Source organism: Pristis pectinata, chromosome 31 (genome assembly GCF_009764475.1).
Source record: "Pristis pectinata isolate sPriPec2 chromosome 31, sPriPec2.1.pri, whole genome shotgun sequence".
In the NCBI taxonomy this organism is placed as follows: Eukaryota; Metazoa; Chordata; class Chondrichthyes; order Rhinopristiformes; family Pristidae; genus Pristis; species Pristis pectinata.
Window position 1 is genome coordinate 1183481 of NC_067435.1, and position 23042 is coordinate 1206522.

Here is a 23042-nt window from a genome sequence, read left to right on the forward strand (position 1 = left end):
ATCACCAAACTCCAAGACCTGGGACTCAAAACCTCCCTTTGCAATTGGATCCTCAACTTCCTGACCAACAGACCACAATCAGTGAGGATAGGCAGCAACACCTCCACCACAATTCTCAACACCGGTGCCCCACAAGACTCTACTCCCGATACACTCATGACTGCGTGGCCAGATTCTGCTCTAACTCCATCTACAAGTTTGCAGATGATACCATCGTAGTGGGCTGTATCAACACTCACCAACTTCCATCGATGCACCATAGAAAGCATCCTATCCGGATGCATCACGGCTTGGTATGGCAACTGTTCTGCCTGGGACTGCAGAGATTTGTGGACACAGCTCAGTACATCATGGAAACCAGCCTCCCCTGCATGGACTCTGTCTATACCTCTCGCTGCCTTGGTGAAGCAGCCAACATAATCAGAGACCCCACCCACCCTGGACATTCTCTCTTCTCCCCTCTCCCATCAAGCAGAATCATGAATAGGTACAATTCATTTCAGATTTTAAACTGCTAACTGCTCAAGCAGATATGAAATATACACTTGCACTCTGGAACCAGCTGTACACATCCCTCTTCTACCTGTTTATGGGATCATATTGTGCACAAAATTGCTGCCACATAATGGTATTGAACAGCATTTCAAAAGTAAATCTACTGGCTGCAAAGGGCTTTGGAATGTCCTGCTAGGCCATTATATAAATACAATTTTTTTTCTTTCTTGGTGTAAATTTTGTGCTTGTATCTGGAGCTATTTACTGCACCAAACAAAAGGTGTCTCATTGTCCCCTCATCAAGGAAGAGCACTACTGTTCTTGGTTCAAGAGCTACTGTTGCAGTTCTATTATCCATGACCGCTGCTGGTAGGGGGTAATGAAACTGTAAGCAGTGACGATTCCCCTTACACATACAACCTGCCAACAGTGTCTAGATTGCAACACAAGCTTAAATGAGGTGTTGCGTGGAGATGCAAGGACTTCTGAAACCCCACTGATAAATTAGCAGCTTAAGGGAGCCAAAAGGGCCACAATAATTCAACCTGTGCAAGTGAAATGTAGACTTTGAAATAATGAAATGGAGGTTTTCAGGTTTGAACAAAAGGGTTTTTTTTTCCCGAAGAGTACAAATAAGGGTTCATTACCAGTCCATGTTAAACCACTGCTCATGACAACTACATCATGCTTTCAACAGTCTTAACACCCAGTTCTCATTTCAATTGTACCTTCATGATAGCTGAAGATCTCCATACTTGGCTCAGTGTAGGGGTTGAAAGCTGGCTTATAACGCAGTTTGGTTATACCTATCAAATAAGAAAATTTATATTTCAGAAGTTAATAAGATAATTACAATGCTTGAGCAACAAACAATCTGCTGGAGGAATTGTAATCCATTCACACATTATTAAATAAAGATTTTCAGTGGGAAGGTGAGAAAAGCAAGTGAAAAGAGATCATCTCTCATAGCTTTGTGATTCTGTTACTGGATTTACAATTTGTTCTAATCCCTGTTAAACTGGATGTGTTCAAAGCTGCATCAAACCATTGCTTTAACAAAAATGTGTAAATAAAGTTTAATAAGTGACTATTTGACATAATGCCCCACCAATGTCTTAAAAGATTCAAGGATGTTCTCAAAGGCTCCTTGAAGAAGTCCCCACTGACTCCTGGGAGCTCTGAGTGTTCGAAATGAAGAAGGGGAACTTAAGCCTCAACATTGCCGCCCTAACATCATGCATTAGGAGCACACAGAAGTCCTGAACCAATGACAAAGGAGGAGCATACCGCCTCACAGTCTCTGTCCCAGGGTAGAAATGACAAATACTGGAGCGCATAGCTTTAAGGCGAGAGGGGGAAAGATAAGATCTTTATTAGCCACATGTACATCGAAACACACCGTGAAGTACACCTTTTGCGTTGTGATTTTGGGGGCAGCCCACAAGTGTCGCCACGCTTCCGGCGCCAACATAACATGCCCATAACTTCCTAACCTGTACGTCTTTGGAATGTGGGAGGAAACCGGAGCACCCGGAGGAAACCTACACAGACACAGGGAGAACGTACAAACTCCTTACAGACAGTGGCCGGATTTGAACTCGGGTCTCTGGCGCTGTAAAGTATCATGCTAACCACTATGCTAACGTGCAAGTTTTTTTTTGCACACAAAGAGGTGGGTGCCTAGAATGCACTGCCAGAGCTGGTGATGGAAGCAGACATGACAGTGGCATTTAGACAGGCAGTTGAATATGCAGGGAACAGAGGGATATGGACCACGTGCAGGCAGATGGCATTTGGCATCCTGGTCAGCACAGACACATCGGGCCAAAGGGGCTGTACTGCTCCACATTCTAAACTACCTGCCATCACCAGTCCCAGCCGTGGAAGAGTCTGCAGTTCTCACGTTGGACTCATTAGCCACCTCAAAACCAGAGTTGAAGCAAGTCATCCTTGATCATGAGGGACTGCCTAAGAAGTTAGAAAATTAATTTATCAGGTCTTTGCATTCAAAGCCAAAGTAGTGGGGACAGGAAGGAACATTTACCTCAGTTAAGTTTTTGGCACAGACAGATTACATTAAATTGAAGCAGGAGAATGGTATTCCGTAAGATCATGGTTGATCTTGTACCTCAGCCAATTTCCAGCATCAACCCTAGATCCCTTGGTTCCCAAAATATCCCCAAAAACAAAAATCAACTGATTGTTGTCTTAAGTGCATTGACTGAGCCTCTACAGCCTGCCTCCAAAGATTCTCTTTCACCTCCGCTCAGTCCTAAATGGCTGACCCCTTATTTTGAGAATGTGATACTGGCTCCCAGCCAGGAGAAGAATCGCCCCAACATTTATCCTGTCAAGCAACAGCACCAAACAACCTCTCTGTGCTGCAGTGATTCTATGGTTCTCACACATGGGCAGCACTGATTACTTCCTTGTGTTGGTACAGAAGAGAACAGAAGAACCACGGAGATGTACTCTCACCTAATTTGGTAAAAAACTGCTGAAGAACTCCCATCAGGTCACCCAGGGTAAGATCGTAATCTGCTACCACCCCTTCAATCTGGTGAAACTCTGCTAAGTGAGTGGCATCCAGTGTTTCATTACGGAAGACGCGATCGATGGAGAAATACTTCGCTGGTGTGAAGGCTTCCTGTATAGGGAGGAAGACATTACTGCATTGGTTAAGCTGCAGAGGAACTGTGAACAGTGCTTTAGACATAGTTTAGATTTAAATTATGCACAGACTATTCAACTGAATTGTGAAAACTGCAGAACTGCTTGGAGGTAGATTAAAGTTTAAATGTAGAAATTGTACCTTTTAATTGTTTTTGTGGTTTGTATCTTCCTCTTTTCCCATCCTGCCTCAAACCACAGACAGCCTCCAGAAAGACCCGTTTAACCAGATCTTCCTGCAGACCTTCCCAACTGCAGCCAAACTATTAGCATTAGACAGGGGTGGAAGTTACTTAAATTTCTTACTGATTTAGTGATATCACAAACATACCTTTGGCCATGTTCTTACCAGTTGCTGTACTGGCCTATACTGGCTTACTCTGATCAATGGCATTATGTTTAGAAGCAGTCAGAGCTCGGCTGCAGCTGAAAGAGATACTGGAACACCACTCACTAAACCCAGTGTCCAGGGATGCCCCACTGCACCTCTGTTGCAAGTACATTTATACTCTAACTTTTGTTTTTTTTTAAAAAAGGTAACTCCCTATCATTATCAAGCCACCCAATATTAAAACCTAGCTGGCATTCAGAAGGTGGCAAGTGGAGTCTGCTAAACACTGAACTGCAAGACTACAAAGTACAAAGGGTGGTTCACCTTGGAAAGAGCCACATGTATAAATCTGCATGGAAAAACAAGATGCTGGAGGAACACAGAGTAACCATACTGACACAGTGTTGTAATGAATGGTGTTGATGAGGGCCAATTAACATGAACATTGAGTTATGCTCTTCCCCTGCCTAGTTACAGTGGTAAAGAACCAAGATGTCCCACGCTCAATGGCTGGTTTCAACGGGTTTCAAGTATCAGTGGCTGTTACAGTGTTTAATAGAGAATCACTGGACGTGATGGCTTGTTAATTTCCAAAGCAACTCTCTTAAGTGGCCTCCCATGGTGAAACTGGCAGCCTGTGTTCTTGAGGGACAATAGTGTCTAATTATTGTGGTGCAGTTACATGGAAATAGGTCCCTTCCCCACACCCACCTTCCCCCCCCCCCCACCCCAAAGACTGATTCTCATTTGAATTTAATAATATTTATGGGAGCTCACTGCTGGGTGTCCATAAATTGGGTATTTGTAACCTGGGGAGGGCCTGTAAACCTTTCTCAAGACAAAACCCCTAATCCAACTGTCCTCTTATATTTTTCTCTTATTAACAACCTAATGATGATTATGTAGGTCCATCTAATTATCCACTTAAACGGAGAAGGGTTCTCTCTGCTCTGTGCAATAACCAACAAGATCAACAAGATCAGTGAGCTTCTTGTGCTTACAACTTTATATTGTGAGCAAATGAGAAAGGCAGGACAACACCACCTTAATTTATTAGAAGTGAAAACTTAATCACTTCTGTTTAGAAGATACAAGTTATTTTAATATATTGTACTCAAAACAGCATAAAAGAGTGGTGTTGCCAAATAATCACTTGTCAATCCTCAACATGTTATCCTCAACATAATTTTTGGTTCCAGATTCCAGCATCTGCAGTCTCTTTTGTATTCACAAGAAAACAAATCCTTTATACATATAGTTGAAGTATTGAAAGGCGATTGATGAAGGCAGGGTAGTAGGTATTTAATAAGGGTTTCGACAAGGTCCTGCCTGGTAGGCTGGTCCAGAAGTTTAAAGCACAATGGATCAGAGGCACATTGGTGAACTGGATCCAAAATTGGCCGAGTGAAAGGAGGCAGAGTAGTGGTGGTCGGTTGTTTTCCTGACTGGAAGTTTGTAACAAATTGTGTACTGCAGGGATCAGTGCTGGGACCTGTGTTGTTTGTAGTATGTTTTGAGAATGTAGAGGGTATGATCATTAAGTCTGCAGACAACACAAAAAATTGGTGGAGTTGTAGAAATCAAAGTAATTGTTTAAAGATCTAGCGGGATATAGATCAGCTGGAACATTGGGTGGTGCAGTGGCAGATGGAATTTAGTCCAGACAAGTGCAAAGTAATGTATCTTGAGAGTTCAAATTCTATTAGGACATTAAGGAGTAAATGACAGGGACCCAAGGAGCACTGATGTACAGGGAGACCTTGGGGTACCAGTTCATAGCTCCCAGAATGTGGCAACACGGGTGGATAGGGTAGTGAAAAACGTATTTGGTGCACTTGCCTTCATAGTCCAAGGCATTGTGTATAAGAGTTAGGATGTCATGTGGCAGTTGTACAAAACATTGGTTGCACTGCACTTACAGTACTGTGTACAGTTCTGGTTGTTACTCTACAGGAAGGATGTGGTAGCAATAGTGAGTACAGAAGAGATTCACCAAGATGTTGCCTGGAATAAAGGCTTTACTTACAAGGAGAAACTGGACAGGTTGGGTTCATTCTCACTGGAACAGAGGAGGCAACTTTATAGAGGTTTACACAATTACGAATAGAGATAGAATACAAAGTCAGAATCTTTTTCCCAGAGCAGGAGAGTCTAGTACTGAAGGGCACAGGCTGGAGGGGAGAAATTTAAAGGAGATCTGAGTGGTATCTCCCCCCGCACCCCAACAGAGTGTGGTGAATACCTGGAATGAGCTGCCAGAGGACGTAGATATTATGAGAATGGAATGTTTAAAAGGTATTGGGACAGATACTTAGATAGGAAAGGAGCAGAGGGATACAGGCCTAATGCAGGCAAATGGGAGTAGAGTGGATAGCCATCAAGGTCAGTATGAACAAGATGGGCCATAAGGGCCTGTTTCTGTGCTGTTTCTTTCTGTACGGTCTTATGATTAATACTTTGGAATCAGCACTGCCAAGATTAAGGCACACTGTGCTGTCTGTTCCTTTGATGGTTACAATCACACTTGAAGGTGCTGTCCCGATGACCTACCTGGTTTAAGCAGTGGATAGACAAAGTACACAAACTCTTATGTTTAATCACCGACCTGTGCTGAATTTCCAGAGAGGAACACTAACAGCTTAACACCCAGAGAAGTGGAAGGGGGAGAAAATACAAATCTTCATCCAGATTACTGCTGTAATTTGAGATCAGGGAGGAGGACTCACCCATGGAGAGCAGCCACTCACTTGTGGCACTGGGATCTTTACCAGCAGGCAATGGAACAAAAACTAATCATCTCACCTGTTGGGCAAGCTTGTACAGCATCCGTGCACTGACAGCCGTTGTGTGTGTTCGCAAAACGTTCTTTTGCGCTTCTTCAATCTTCCAATCATACTTGTACCTGAATACGCACATAAACATTGAACATTACCAAAGCATGCTGATATAAAGGGTGCAACTTTACACGTGGCAACTTCTTGTCCAAATGAAAGGCTCAAGATGCATTTACCAGAATATCCAACTGCTGAGATACTATTATAATTTCAGGGAATTGCTAAATCCAACATACAAATTGCACTTTTCTTTGCCGCTATAGTATGAGATACACAAGTTTGTTTTAAATCCGAGACAAACACAGGAAATGCTGTAAACGCACAACTGATTAGCATCCATCTGTGGAGAACACTGACTCATCACTGCTCAGTTCCAAACAGAAGCTGCTCCTCGAACATAAAACGACTTTCTCCCCAGATGCTGACAAAACTGCATTTCTCTCATAACCTCCCACATCACCTTACAGGCAATGAAGTAGTTTTGAGACATAGTCAATGTTGCAATATAGAAACTGCAGGAACCAACTTGTGCCCAGCAAACCACAAACAGAAAAGTGGTAACGATCAGATATTCTCTTTTCCCTGGTGTTAGTTGATAATGTCAAAGCTCTTCACGTTATTGCTCCATACCTTAATGAAGGTTTCTTTAATATTGACTGCACAGGCACAATAATGCACGTTGAACAATTTGACAAGTCCGAGACGTGCAATAATGAAGATACAGAAAACACACAATTCTTAATAACAAGTAATTTGATCAGACTCACCCTTGGGATCCATACCCTCCCTCTGAGTGTACCTTCTTTACTCTTTCTAGATAATCCATTGGAAATTCCGTGGCAATGGCAGGCTCTGGGAGCAGACAAGAGGAAAAACAGTTAATGGGCAATACTCCCAAAAGGAAATTTGTTGCTATTCTTCTCACACAAAAACATGTGGACACAACCTAGTGACTCCTGTTCAGGTGCAGTCATCATCAGTCCACTAAATCACTACAGGTTGACTTAGTCGAGTCAATTCATTGTATACAGAACAGACACAGGAGACTGTAGTCGCTGGAATCTGGAGCAACAATCAATCTGCTGGAGGAACTCAGCGGGTCGAGCAGCATCTGTTGGGGGGGGGGGGGGGGGTGGGGAGGGGGGGGGAAAACTGTCGACATTTCCGGTCCTGATGCAGGGTTTCAACCCAAAACATTCCTCCCACCAACCCCCTCACAGATGCTGCTCAAACCACTATGTTCATCCAGCAAAGTGTTTGTTACATTATACAGAGATAGAATTAAAAAAAACTTACAATTATCAAGTACATTATTACATGTCTGAGACTTCCCAAATTATTCAACCTGGATTACTCTGCAGTCACTGTTAAATAAGTATAGAGCATCTTGCTCACTACACAATTCCATGAATGAACTAAATAACGAGAATAATCTACCCTTTAGCTGAAGGAATGTTAGTACACAAATAGTGAGATTCTATGATTACAGGGCTACCAGACAGTCTGAGAAAGAGAGAGATAGACAGACAGACATACAACATAGAAAGGGTAGTACTGCTGCAACTGATGAAATCTATAGTAACTCTTGTGTGCCACCTGGCTGTGGATTGAAGAAAGACGACAAAGTTGCTGGTCAGCCCTTGATAGTGTGTGCCGAATAGGAAAGGAACCAAATATGGCCACATTTGGAATGACTCTGACTTTCACCACAGCCACCGAAACATCCCTACCAACCCGCCCCCATCCTCTTACTCCTCTTCTCACAATATCTTGGCTTTCCAAGTGCAGATACATCAATGAAACGCCATTACCTACAGATGACCCAAGGCAACATGGCAGGCTGTGCTCCTCTCCAGTCAGCAGCTCTGTAGAAACGCACTGACTGACAGCAGCATGTTCCTGATATTCAGCCCCATCTACTTCAGCACGGAGGTACGTAACACACTGGAAGTCAGAGACCAGTACGTCTGATCCCCACTGTAGGATTTAACACTGAACCCAGGCATGGAACTCTGCTGTGCGGAGCTGAGAGGCCATGAGCCTTTTTAGCTGGACTTTCAGCTTTATGCCAGCTGGTGCAATCCACAATCCGAATGGGGTGACTGACCTGCAGGCTAAGTGGAGGTGGAATGGCTTTGTTTTATATTCTTAATTTTAATTGATATTAACATCTTCAATTAATTTATCGGTTAAATTAAGAATATATTTTTTAATAAATTTATTTAATTCTATTTTAACTGTTTTTAAATGTTGACCTGACAGCACAATTTGTCCATAGGCTCTGCTGGAGATCAGAGGGAGGGACCTCAGGAACTGAAGCCCAGACCCATTTGCTGTGCACCACAGGACCACTGGGGCAGTCAGTCCTCCTGTTCAACTGCAACTGTGTCAGGCTAGAGTGGCTCACCCACCTTGTGGGGAAAGGGTGGGGCCAAAAGAGGCCCCTTTAAGACAAAGATCACGTCAAACACCACTGTGTATCAATAAGATATTAGATTGTGCTGGATGCCACTGACAAGCCGAGTCCTATTGTCACACCACAGACTTCCCAGTGGGCAACAACCATGCCAAAGTCCTTCTGAACTTTCCTTCTCTGTTCCCAATCTTCAGCTCCCAGAGAGACCCAAGATTCATCACTGACCAGGGAATAAACCTGTCTGGCTCGTTACTATGTCATCGCTCTCAATTGTCAGGAAGCCCACAAGATGATACTTTAAATCATTCTCCTGTCTCCACTAAACCAGGAGACAGACCCTACCAGACAGGAAGAAGGTGTCCTGTTCGTCTCGGGCAGGGTGCTGCTGTGGTTGGAAAAGCGAGTCAAAGTTCCAGAACGAACTCTCAATGAAGTTGTTGGTTGGCATCTCTGTGAAACTAGAGTTTGGGGAAAAAATTATAAATCTCTTGAAAAAGAACAAGAAATTTCTTTATCATTACATCATCAGATGCAACATCTTTCTGCACGTGGACATAACGCAACCATACAATAGTATTTTCAAATAAAGATAACTGGAAATTCACCAACACGATACAATGAATGTTCCATGTTCCTATGAGCCTGCACTTCAAGAATTGGCTAGAAATGTTTCCAAAATAAAGAGAAGTAACACTAGCTGGAAATGGCAAACTTCTCTGCCCAGTGATGAGCCGCCTTCAGCTCTGATCACTTGCATCTTTAACACAGGGAGAGCACCATACAGGTGCTTTCAAGTAAAAGGGAGCTCCAGAATGAACTGAAAAGATGCCGAGGCACTTCTTGAAGCACAGCAAGGAAGTGGAATTTATAACCACATTTCTCCAGATGCTGCTTCAGTGTAAGCCCTTGTATAATTAGTCATCATTTTCTCACTTTTTCATGTCAGATGCGACCTTGCTGAAGCACCTCTGCAAATCTTCTAGAAAGCTTACCATGAGTAGCTTTCGAGTTCACCCAGTAATGCCATAAGTTAAGACAGGAAGTCTGCACTTTGATAATAGATGTGTGCATAGTTCCATGTTTGGAATGGAAGGTTACAAGTCATATGTTTCAGGGAACACTTGCACCAGCTACAGAAAAGCCTGGGCAGGTTGGGAGAAGGGAAAGATGTACATTAATATGGAATAATACTGTCGTAAAGATGAGGTAAAGAATCAAAAAAAAAGATACACCAGATATCTGGAGGCTTTTCTGGAAACCATAAACAGTCACTCCAATGCACACAGTGGTGTAAAACAAAGGTTCCAGCCCTGAAGTGAAAAGTACAACTAAAAGTGTTGCAGGTAGTGCAGGGACACCAGGCGCACATGCACAAACATTGGAAGGTGCCAGAACATATTGCAAAGGATGTTGATTAAAAAAAAAGCACATGGGATTCCTGGCTTTATAAACAGAAACATACAGTTCAAAAACAAGAAAGTTAGATTTACCATTACAAAATAACTGGTTAGGCAAAATAACTGATTTATGTAGCAAATTTTGACCACCACACTTTCAGATGGTTATCAAGACCTTAGAGTGGATATACAGGGAACAATTGTAAAGTGTTTTGACAGTTACTCCTTATTTACTCAGTTTCCAGTTCCAAAATGGTTGGTAACTCAGGGCACAGATATATGATAATTGTCGAAAGAACCAGAGGGATATCAGGAGATTTTTTTTTAAACAACTGTTATAACAATCTGAAAGGCACTGCCTCCAAGGGCACGAGAAGTACTTACAAGTGGAATTGATAAATACTTTAAGGCTGCAACACAACAGAATAGAGAAGAGGGACAGTTTTCAGAGGCAGACGGGTCAAATGGGCATCTTCCATGCAGCACATTATCCAATCATTACAACAGACCATAAGCACCCACTCTTCATAGTTAAATTCAGCTGGTTAATCAGTGCCATTATTTGGTGGCCCTGAAATGCTAAAAAGGCTAATGGCAAGCCAATTAAGGTATTCAAAGCTTACCCCATTTCCAGGAATATCTGTCGGAATTCTGTTCGGACTTTCATCAAGGGGTGCAGGTGGCCACATTCTGGAATAATACCCAGGGCATCAAAGTTGTATGGCTTGAACTTCCTTCCTTGCCATGAACCACTGTGAACAGATTTTACACAGATATAACTGTAATATTTCAGCATTGCTTTCGGCATAGTGAGAGTCATGATCAGGTAGGGCAGCTCATTTTATTTAAGGAAATTTAAATCACAATTTCTGTTTTGCTCTCTCTCTAAAGAAGAGTGCACAGTCCAGATCAAGAAGAAAACTGGACAATTTAGATCGAGAGGGAAATACAAGTCACAAATATTGACAGCTCTTTGGAAGTGCACTGTATAGCATGGTATAATGGCAGGTTTCAATAACACTAACAAGTCTGCACAGCTGGCTGATCCCCCCAGGATATTAGATGGTGTATTATAATTGGATTCAACACTAAGGGTAGAGGACCTAACAAAGTCAAGGGTTTTCCAAGAGAAGCAAAGGACTGCAGATGCTGGAATCTAGATGAAAAACACGATGATGCAGGAGGAACTCAGCAGGCCAGGCAGCATCCATGGAGAAAAGCAGGTGGTCAACATTTCAGGTCAAAACCCTTCTTCAGAAGTGAAGATAGGAAAAGGGGAAGCCCAATATATAACTAGGATATTAGGTTACAAGATGCTAAGGTAAGGGAGGAAGTTTATAGAAACAAGTCCAATGAGGATGGCAAGAAGGACAGGTAGGTGAGAAGTCAGGATAATTTGCTGAATAATAGAAGTACAACAAATCAGGATGTTAGGATACAGAATGTTAGGATAGGGGATGAGGTATATAGGAACATGTCTAAGATAGTATGTAGTGAAGATGGTAAGAAGGATAGACAGGTGAAAAGTCAGGATAATCTGCTGAACAACAGAAGTACAACAAAATCAATAGCAGATACCGGACTAAACGTACTATATTTAAATGCACATAGCATTAGGAATAAAGTAGATGACCTAGTGGCACAACTACAGGTTAATGAATACGACATTGTGGCAATCACCGAGTCATGGCTTTATGACGGATGTGATTGGGAACTGAATGTCCAGGGGTACACAGTGTATAGGAAGGATAGGCGGGTAGGCAGAGGGGGAGGTGTGGCCATGATGGTTAGTAGCAATATAAAATCAATAGAAAGGAAGGACATTGGGTCAGAGGAGGTGGAATCCTTATGGGTGGAGCTCAGAAATAGCAAGGGTAAAAGGACAATAGTAGCAGTCATATACAGGCCCCCTAATAGCAGTCAGGAAGTGGACGATAAGTTGCAGTCTGAGATAGAAAAAGCATGCCAGAGTGACAATGTGAAGATAATTATGGGGGATTTTAACATGAAGGTGGACTGGGAAATCCAGCAAGGCAGTAGAACTCAGGAGAGTGAGTTTGTGAAATGTCTAAGGGACGTTTTTCTGGAGCAACTTGTTGATGAGCCCACCAGGGGATCGGCTGTTTTGGATTGGGTGCTGTGTAATGAACTGGAGGTGATTAGGGAACTAAAGGTAAAGGAACCACTGGGAACCAGTGATCATAATATGATTGAGTTCAGTTTCAAGTTTGAGAAGGAGAAGCTGATAACTGGTGTATCGACATTTCAGTGGAACAAAGGAAATTACAGTGGTATGAGAGAAGAGTTGGCCCAAATTGATTGGAAGAGTAAGCTAGCTGGAGGGACGGCAGAAGAGAAATGGAAGGAATTTCTACAGGAAATAAGGAAAATGCAGGATAGATATATTCCAAGAAAAAAGGTTTTGAATGGAAAAAAGGCACAAATGTGGATAACGAGAGAGGTGAAGGCTAAAATAAAAGCAAAAGGGGCGGCATACAAAGAAGCAAAAATTAGTGGGAAAACAGAAGACTGGGAAACTTTTAAAAACCTGCAGAGAGAAACTAAGAAGGTCATTAAGAAAGAAAAGATGAATTATGAAAGGAAGTTGGCAGATAACATTCGAAAGGGTACTAAGAGTTTTTTTTTAAATACATAAGGAGTAACAGAGAGACGCAGGTTGATATAGGACCAATTGATAACGGTGCAGGAGATATTATAATGGACGATAGAGAGATGGCAGAGGAATTGAATGAATATTTTGCATCGGTCTTCTCCGTGGAGGACATCAGCAATGTGCCGGTTAGTCAGGAGTCTCACAAAATGGAACCGAGTTCAGTTAAGATTACTAGGGAGAAGGTGCTAGGAAAACTAAATGGGCTAAAGACTGACAAGTTTCCCGGACCGGATGAGGTGCATCCCCGGGTTCTGAAGGAGGTGGCTTTAGACATAGCAGAGGCATTGGCGATAATTTTCCAGGAATCGATAGATTCCGGCATGGTTCCGGAGGACTGGAGGGTTGCAAATGTAGTTCCACTGTATAAGAAAGGAGGGAGGCAGCATAAAGGAAATTACAGACCTATTAGTCTGACGTCAGTGGTGGGAAAGTCATTGGAATCTATCCTCGAGGATGGGGTTACGGAATACCTAGAGGCGCAAGGCAAGATAGCCTAGCCAACATGGTTTTGTGAAGGGAAGATCCTGCCTGACCAACCTATTGGAGTTTTTTTGAAGAAAATCACAGGTAGGGTGGATAAGGGAGAGGCGGTAGATGTTATGTATTTAGACTTTCAAAAGGCCTTCGATAAGGTGCCTCATAAGAGACTGATTAATAAGATGAGAGGTCATGGAATTACGGGTCGGATAATAAAAGGATCTCGTTCTGGTTGGCTACCGGTTACTAGAGGTGTGCCGCAGCGGTCGGTGTTAGGGCCGCTCCTCTTTTACCCCGTACATTAACAATTTGGATGATGGAATAAATGGTTTCGTGGCTAAGTTTGCGGATGACACCAAGATAGGTGGAGGAATAGAGAGTATTGAGGAGATAGGAAGGTTGCAGAGAGACCTAGACAGTTTAGGAGAATGGGCAAGGAAATGGCAGATGAGATTCAATGTTGAGAAATGTGCAGTTGTACACTTCGGAAGCAGAAATAAGCGGGCAGATTATTATCTAGAAGGAGAGAAAATTCAAAGTACGGAAGTACAAAGGGACTTGGGGGTACTCGTGCAGGATACCTTAAAGGTTAACCACCAGGTCGGATGCTATGTTGGCATTCATTTCGAGAGGTATAGTGTATAAAAGTAAGGAAGTGTTGATGAGGCTCTACGGGACACCAGTGAGGCCTCATTTGGAGTACTGTGCGCAGTTTTGGGCCCCACATCTTAGGAAGGATGTGCTGACGTTGGAGAGGGTTCAGAGGAGATTTACGAGGATGATTCCAGGAATGAAAGGGCTTACGTATGATGAGCGTTTGTCGGCTCTTGGACTGTACTCACTGGAGTACAGAAGAATGAGAGGGGACCTCATAGCGACATTTAAAATGTTGATAGGAAAGGACAGAGTAGATGTGGCTAGGCTGTTTCCCTTGGTGGGTGAGTCCAGTACCAGAGGGCACAATCTTAGAATTAGAGGGTACAGTTTCAAAACAGAGATGAGGAAAAATTTCTTTAGCCAGAGGGTGGTGAATTTGTGGAACTCCTTACCACGTACAGCAGTGGAGGCCAGATCAGTGGGGGCGTTCAAGGAGGAGATAGATAGATATCTAAATAGTCAGGGTATAAGGGATATGGGGATAAGGCTGGAAATTTGGATTAGAATAGGTTTTTTTTCTCCCCCCCCCCCCATTCCCCATTTCTTTTTTTCCCCCTTTTCCTTGGAGCAGACTCAATGGGCCAAATGGCCTGCTTCTGCTCCCTTGTCTTGTGAATATATAGGAGGGAAAAGCAGAGCAGTGATAGGTGAACACCTATCACTACCCTGCTCTTCCCTGTCCACCTATCACTGCCCTGCCCTTCCCTTCTATATACTGGGCTTCCCCTTTTCCTATCTTCAGTCCTGAAGAAGAGTCCTGACCAGAAACATTGACCATCTGCTTTTCTCCACGGATGCTGCCTGGCCTGCTGAGTTCCTCCAGCATCATAGTGTTTTTCATCAAAGATTTTCCTCCCTGTTATTGATTATACTACTGTAAAATAAGCAAGACAAAAAAACTGAATGCAAACAGCGTCAACTAAACCTGTGCAATATTTCCGAATGTGAGTAGCATATTAATACTCCCTACCCCCTTTGTGAAAAGTCACCGTGATCATCCACTGAACACCTGGTGTCTCCCTCTCCAACACAAAGTAGTTTCCAGTAAGGCACAACGTCAATACTTTCAGTAACATATACCCGCAGAAAACCAATCAAGTGGATATGTTCAATTCATTTAAGGGTACTTGGGTCTCAGGGGAAGAGAATGACAGAAAGGGAAAGTGAAAGAAAACTCTTCAAATATGGTCCAGTACTTGTCACATGCAAGTTTTGTAACTGTGCAGTTTATCAGTAACCATGTTGGAGCCTGTCACAACATGACCCCATTTGCCAAATTCATTATGGCTGAGAACTTCCAGGTGTGTAGATCTATGTAACATTCTTACCACAAGAGCCTTAACCACTGCTGACGATCTGAAACAAAATATGATTCTGCTTAAGTTGCAATGTTCTGAATGCTTATTTACTGCGAAGTGAAGCAGCTTATTTGACATTTCTGAACTCTTACTTGGCTATCATCTCTGGGGTGAGGTCAGTGTCCTGTCTGACCACTGTGGTGCTGAATGAACTTCCTTTAGTGATCCAATAGGTCTTCAGAGTTCTTCAAAAAAAAAGTGGAAATAGTCAAAACACAGGAATGTAGGTGAACCCCAACATTGCACGAGCCAAGCTAAAGAGCAGGAACAAATAAAAAAGGAAAAAGAGAATTTGCATTTATATCTCACTTTCACTTAAACTTTTCAATGAACTTGAGCTCATGACCTCAAATGTGTCCTACAGACAATGAGTTACTTTCCTACATCATTGTAGTAGAAAATATTTATTCACATAAAACTCCTAACCATAATACTACAACAAGAAAATCTACTCCAAGTTTTTTTTTAAAAACAAGTACTGGTCAAATCCCCTGACAAAGCACCATGGGATCTTTTACCACCACCCAAAAGGTCAAATGGCACTTCAGTTAATGCCTCATCCAAAAGTAGCATCTCTAATAATCTGAGCATCAGCCTTATGTCCTCATCATCAGAGCAGCATGTGAACTAACAACCCTGTGACTCAGACACAAAAGTGCCACTTCCAAAGCACCCTGTGCAAATGATATCTCAGCTTTTCCATTTAGAATTGGGACTTAGGGGTTGGGATGTCACTGCTGAGGAAACCATTCTCACTGGCTCCATGTATTACGAAGTTATTATTCTGTGGCCCTTACCTGCTTGACTCACAGCTTCTTTATGCATCTACGAGTAGTCTCTTGGGTGTATAATTGAAACATTATAGGGTTGTTCTATTATCGTGCAAAGCTCATTTATCATGTCAGAAAGCTTTGATCATGCAAGAACTGTTTAAAACATTCAGCATGCAAGACATACATCCCCAAAGCCAACAAGCTCAGAAGGGAAACATGAGAATTCAAGGAGTAACAAGTTAAAAGATAAAGAGGAAAAGCATCAGCTAATCCTACAGAAAGTACATGAGGCATGCTGAGACGAACACAAAACTGGAAAAGTGCTAAAGTTCATACAGTTTGGGCCGTACAGAACAGAAATGGGCCCTTTGGCCCATCGTGTCTATGCCAACCTTTTTGCCCATCTACACTAATCCCAGTTACCCACATTAGAACTGTGTCCTATTCCTTGCCTATTTAAGTGCTTGTCTAAGTGTCTTTTATACATAATAATTGTATCTGTCCAGCACCACCTCTTCTGTCAGTGTGTTCCAGCTATCAACCACTATATAAAAAAATCACCCCTCAAACCCCCTTTAAATCTCCTTCCTCTCACCTTAAACCTATGCCCCCTCGTTTTTTTATATCCCTTCCATGGGACAAAGAGTCTGATCATCCTACCTATGCTTCTTTAATTTTATGTACCTCTACTACGTCACTCCTCAGCCTCCTTCAATCCAAGGAAAACAAGTCCAGCCTATCCAATCGCTCCCGGTAACCAAAGTCCTCCAATCCAGGCAACATCTGGTGAATCTCCTCTGCACTCCAGTGCCACCACATTCTTCCTACAGTGTGGCGACTAGGATAGCACACAATACTCCAAGTGCAGTCTGACCAGGGTTTTGTAAAGTTATAACATTATGCCCTAACTTTTATATTCTATGCCCCGACCTATGAAGGCAAGCCCACCACACACCTTCTTCCCCACCCTATCCACCTGTGTTGCCAGTTTCAGGGAACTATAGACTTGAACCCCAAGGCCCCTCTGACCATTAACATTCTTTAATTCCCTACCATTTACTGTACATGTCCTATTCATGTCTGACCTCAAAATGCATCACATTGCACTCAAGATTAAATTTCATCTGCCAATGCAATGCCCAAATTTCCATCTGATCTATATCATGTAGCATTAGACAACCTTCCTCACTATCCACAACATCAACTTCTGCGTCATCTGCAAACTTACAAATCATACCTCCTACATTCACATCCAAGTCATTAACGTACCACAACCAGGGGTCCCAGCATAGATCCCTGCGGTACAACACTGGCCACAGACTTCCAATCAGGAAAGCATCCCTCCACCACCACCCTCTGCCTCCCATCACTGAGCCGTTTCTGGATCCAATCAGCCAGCTCACCTTCGATCCTTGTGGCTTGGACCAAAATTTTGTTCCAACATTTTGCTATTTAAGTCACCAAATAAATGCAAATTGCTAAGACACAAGAATAAATCAACTGTTTAAGTAACTTCTCTCAGTCTGTCCAGCACAGAGAAAGAGCCGCAAGGCTCATTATAGATGCGAGTACATGCAATTCCACAAACTGCTGATATTGGGAATCTAAAATAAATTAAAATCAGATGCTGCCAGATGTGCTGAGTATTTCCAACAATTTCTGCTCTGTACGTCGGTTGACATGCCCATTCCCCCAGCAGGGAAATAACAGTGAAGATACTGCACTCTTTCAATAAACCCATATGAAGTTTTGAAAGTTCCCAGGCCGCGTACACAACTTAAATCATGATTCAGAAGGTGGTTGCCTTGAGTCAATCATGACTTCAGTCCACTTCGATATCAGTGTGAGTGGGCTAAAACCACAATGCTTTTACAGAAGATTAAACCACCCAGTATGCACGTCCTGGGTGAGTATCTTCCCACCACAATAAAACTTTTCACTCACTCATGAGGAGGCCACTTCGCTCATTGTGTCCAGACTACCTCTTTTAAAGAAAAAAAATCTAATTCCCCACTGCCCTGCAATTTGTCCCATTAAATCACTTATCCTGTTCCCTTTTGAAAGAACTAGTTTCCAACACCCTTTCTGACAATGCATTTCCAGTGATATTTTTCTTTCCCATGTAATTTTCTACATTTTTTTTCCCAAAAAATTTTTTTTGATCGAGGAAAGGAACAAAGAGGTAGTACCTGTGTCTTTTGCTAATCGATTGGTACAGATGCAGCAAGGCTACAATGTGCCCATTGCTATCTCAAGAAAACAGCTTGCCATTACAGCTTCCCTCTCTCTATTCCCCCATCCCTCCATTCTTCTCTTCTTTCTCCAGCCTTGCAGAGCTCCCCATCAAGATATTCCAATCTCTCTCCTCTCTCTCTACCCACGATCAATGCAGCTTATTTAACATGCTCTTGTGTCAGGGAATGGAGTCCCCCCTACTGGAGGGATGCTCAAGGTGCACAGACAAATATTATGGAAATGTCTAATCCCTTTCCTGACCCTGGGACGTTTCAAAGCTTTTTACAGCCATGAAGCACATCTTGAAACGTAGTCAGCGCTACAACATAGGATACACGGTAGCAATTTGCTCAGCAAGCTCCAATAAATAGCAACGTGCTGTTAATCAGGAATCAGATAATCTGCTGTAGTAATGTCAGTCAAGGGATAAATATTTGCCACAGATTTTGCACTTTGATTTTTTTATGCTTACCTGAAAGGGGAGATGGGGACTCAAGTGGCATCACATTTTGTAAGATAACACTTCACAGCCCTTGTTCAGTACAGCAATGGAACGTAGGCTAGGGAGTGTGCTCAAAACCTATTAATCCTGGGTGTTGTGTGTGCAATGAGAAGCTATCAGAAATGTGGCAAAGAATAGAAAAGCAAAACATCTTTTAAAAGCTCATAAACTGCTTTTTCTTTTATATATAAAAAAAGGATCTTGATGCCTTGGTTCATAAAATGTGGGGAGTTAACATGCAGCTACAAGTACGAGAAGAAATTGTGTGTTTGCCTTTTTTGCAAAGATAATTGATGTACAAAAGTAAGGAAATCTTGTTGCAAGCGTTCAGGGCTTTGATCCGACCTCACAACCAGTAGTGTGTGTGGTTTTGATCTCCAAAGATAAACAGAGATACATATGCCATGAGGGCAGTACAAGACAGATTGACCAATTGGTTCCTGAGATCAGGAAGTTGTCTTCCGAAGAGAGATTCAATAAGACTGGCCTAACTCACTGATCAAGAAGAATAAGCAGGGATTTCATTGAAACTTGCAAAGTTCTGCGAAGGAATGACAGGGCAAGTACTGAGAAGTTTCCTCACTTCGAAGAATCTGAAGGACAGTCTCAGGTTAAAGCATCTTTTCTGACATGAGAATTTTCTTTATTTGAAGGATTCCAAACTTTTGGATTTTCAGTACCACAAAGTACAAGTCAGTGCAGGGCGGACATGGTAGCGTAGCAGTTAGCGTCACATTATTACAGCGGCAGCAAGCCGGGTTCAATTCCGGCTGCTGTCTGTAAGGAGTTTGTACGTCCTCCCCGTGTCTGAGTGGGTTTCCTCCGGGTGCTCCGGTTTCCCGCCACATTCCAAAGACGTACAGGTTAGGAAGTTGTGGGCATGCTATGTCAGTGGCAGAAATGTGGCACCCAGAACACTCTACACAAAAGATGCATTTCACTGTGTGTTTCGGTGTACATGTGACTAATAAATACAACATAACTTATCAATAAATTTTTGTACGTTAGGGGAATCAAGGGATATAGGGATGGGGCAGGATAGTGGATGAAGTAGGGAATGAACCAGAATTTATTAAATGGCAGAGTAAGTTCGAGGGGCAATTTGACCTACTTCTCTTCTTGTGCTCAGACGTAAGGAATCTTGGTGCAAATGATAATGGAAAGTCTGGCAGGCTTCAAGTACTCACCAGCCAATCTTCATCCCCTCCCCCTCTCCAAGATACCATTGTCAGATTTTTGCTGCCCAGGTGACCACTTTCATGCACGAGCCACAGTAAAGGCAACAGAAAGCTTTAATGCACAGCCCGCTTTCGATTTGGAATAGGATTGGACTCTGCTCTAAAGTATCCCCCACCCCACTGATGCCACATGGTAGACATGATGTTGCTAGTAACCAGGAGATAGTTCTTTACCAAAGATTACCGAGTTCCACACACTTACTATAACGGAGGGTAGTCAAGACAAATGACATAGATGCATTTACAGGGAAAGAATCACACAGCACAGAAAAAGGCCCTTCAGCCCACCACATCTACGCTGACCAGTGAGCACCCATCCATCTTGGCCCAAAGCCTCCAGTGGTGACTCAAGTGCTCATCTAGACTCTTCTTAAATTCTGTCAGTGACTCTGCTTTCACCACACTCTCAAGCAGTGCATTCCAGGTACTCACCGCTCTCTGGGTGAAAAATGTGCCCCTCAAATCACTTCTAAATCCCTTTACCCTAAATCCATGTCCCCTAGTTTTATCTACCGCTGATATGGGGAGAAGTTTCCTGCAGTCTTACTCTATCTGTATCCCTCATAATTTTATGCATCTCAATCATGTCCCCTCTTAACCTCCTCCACTTCAAAGAAAACAGACTCAGCGTCTCAAGTCTCTCCTCATAACTGAACTGCAATATCCTGGCGAATCTCCTCTGCACCCTCTCCGGTACTATCACATCCTTTCTATAGTATGATGACCAGAACTGCACGCAGTACTCCAGCTGAAGTCTGACCAAGGTTTTATAAATTTGGAACATAACTTCCCTGCTCTGGCATTCAGCGCCGCAACAAATGGATGGCAGCATGCCACATGCCTTCTTAACCATGTTATCTGCTTGCACTGTCACCTTCAAGGATCTTTGGACTTGTACACCAAGGTCCCTCAATACCAACAAGGACCTTACCATGATGTATGTACTAGCCTCATTTGTACTCCCAAAATGTATCACCTCACATTTATCTGGATTAAAATCTGACATTTCTCAGCCCTTTTCACTAACAAATCGATATCACCCTTCAGCCGAAGACTGCCCTCCACACCATCAACAACTCCACCAATCTTGGTGTCATCTGCGAACGTACTGATCATGCCTCCTACATCTGCATCCAAAGCTAGGAAGGATAGATGAAGAAGGAAGAGTGTGCTGATGAGGGTTAGAAAAAGTAGGATGGAAGGAAACTTGCATGGAGTGCAAAAAACCTATGTACATCTGTTGCATCAGGTGGATCGTTTCTCCCCTACACATTAAACGTAAAGTGTACCAACATCAAACAGTTTCTTCAGTGGTCATCTCAGCTTGGCACAAATCTGCAGTGGATTTTCCTCTGGTAAAATCCTGATGGCCACTGCAGCCACTGTGTGTGAAAGGACCACAACCTCCGGCCCTGCTTCCACTGGACACAGAGGAACTGGGCCTTGTGTAACAGCCTCTCAAGCACTTCACAGATGGATTGTTAGAGGGAACGAGTCACATTGACACATTGCAAGAGAATGTATCACACTGATGTACAATGAATGTAGGGAAAGGCACCTCCCAATTGTTCTTACTATGAATATTATGCCTAAAGGATATCTTTGGAAAAAAACATTTCAGCACAGTTAAATGGTCTATTTAAAGCACATGACATCCCTCTGAATATTACCTCTTATCTACTAGATGGGATTGAACCCCCACCCCACCTGCACTGGCTCCTATTGCTGTTTGCCGATGCTGGTCAGGCAAAGGCTCTTCTCACTGTAGCTGCTGATGTCTCCCTTATTCAAATAATTTATTGACATTTCAGAAAGTTTGCAGAGCGGGAAGGCGTAACTAACATTGAAAGTAAGTAAGGAGAAAAAAAACTAAAGGCGAGAAATGGTTTGTAAGACTTACACCTCATTGAGCAGCTTCCTCTTTTTCAGTTCACTCTTCTCCTTGTCCTCCAAGTCGCTGTCCTTTCCCTGCTGGATCAGCAGCAACTTGGTTTTGACGGCGTCTTCAATGTGATCCACCTGTCCAGGAGAGGCGAGTTACACACGAGCATTAGATCTCAAGAAAGAAGGACACAGTACTTAAAGAATTAACTCAGTGGGACATGAGTGGGTACAATTACAACAATGAAGACATTTGGACTGGTACATGGATAGGGAAGGTTTAATGGGACAAATGCGGGGAAATGGGACTAGGTCAGGTTGGCAACTTGGGCAGCATGGACAAGTTGGGCCAAATGGCCTGTTTCCATGCTGTATGGATCTATGAGAACAGGATTGGTTATTCAAAGCAATTACTTATACCCCCCTTGCCACTGAATCAATAAAATCATAGTTACCGGCAGGCTGATTAGCACCTTTGAAAGGCAACTGAGTGACCAGCCGCTGTGAAATAGATCAATGGCTCTGCGGCATTATTGGATTTAAATGAATCTCAACATGGTTTAGGAAGTAAATATGGAGATCTGCCTGGGGTGTGCCTGGTAAGAAACCCTGACAAGAGATAATCATGAATAGAACAGTACAGAACAGTGTGGGCCCTTCAGCCCACAATGTTGTGCTGACCTATATAAACACCAACTCTATGATCAATCTAACCCTTCCCTCCTACACAGCTGCTAACCCTCTATTTTTCGTACATCCAATAGATTGTGGCTTGAACAGTCCATTTGTGCAATAGAGAGAAAAAATGGCTTTGAGGGGAAAGCTCTCGCCTTTTGGTTTTGAACTTACTTGCTATTCCACTTCCCCAGTTAAGAGGATAAATGTCTACTTATCAAGTTCACTATCAAGCCATCTGCCAGGAAGACTCAAGATGTCCCAGAGTTGGTACAACATTCCTCCCAGTCTTTGGACAAGGTCTGCTTGCGTACAAATCTGTTCATGGCATAGCTACCCAAAGTAGTTGAATAGTTTAATTAATGGACAAATACATTTCATAGTGCAAATTCTAGCAAGGTTAGAAGTCACATTTGATCTTGTGTAGTG

The 23042-nt window shown here is 42.9% G+C and overlaps 1 protein-coding gene across 1 annotated transcript in view; it reads right to left on the reverse strand.

The window, feature by feature from the left end:
• farsa (phenylalanyl-tRNA synthetase subunit alpha) overlaps nucleotides 1-23042 on the reverse strand; it is a 39668-nt gene that overhangs the window by 11289 nt on the left and 5337 nt on the right. The window contains exons 4-11 of the mRNA XM_052042205.1: nucleotides 21958-22076; nucleotides 15402-15494; nucleotides 10767-10895; nucleotides 9089-9204; nucleotides 7098-7182; nucleotides 6299-6398; nucleotides 2974-3142; nucleotides 1224-1301 (exon numbers count right to left, since the gene is read on the reverse strand). Of these exons, the coding sequence (XP_051898165.1) occupies nucleotides 1224-1301; nucleotides 2974-3142; nucleotides 6299-6398; nucleotides 7098-7182; nucleotides 9089-9204; nucleotides 10767-10895; nucleotides 15402-15494; nucleotides 21958-22076 (889 nt within the window). The remainder of the gene's footprint in view (nucleotides 1-1223; nucleotides 1302-2973; nucleotides 3143-6298; nucleotides 6399-7097; nucleotides 7183-9088; nucleotides 9205-10766; nucleotides 10896-15401; nucleotides 15495-21957; nucleotides 22077-23042) is intronic.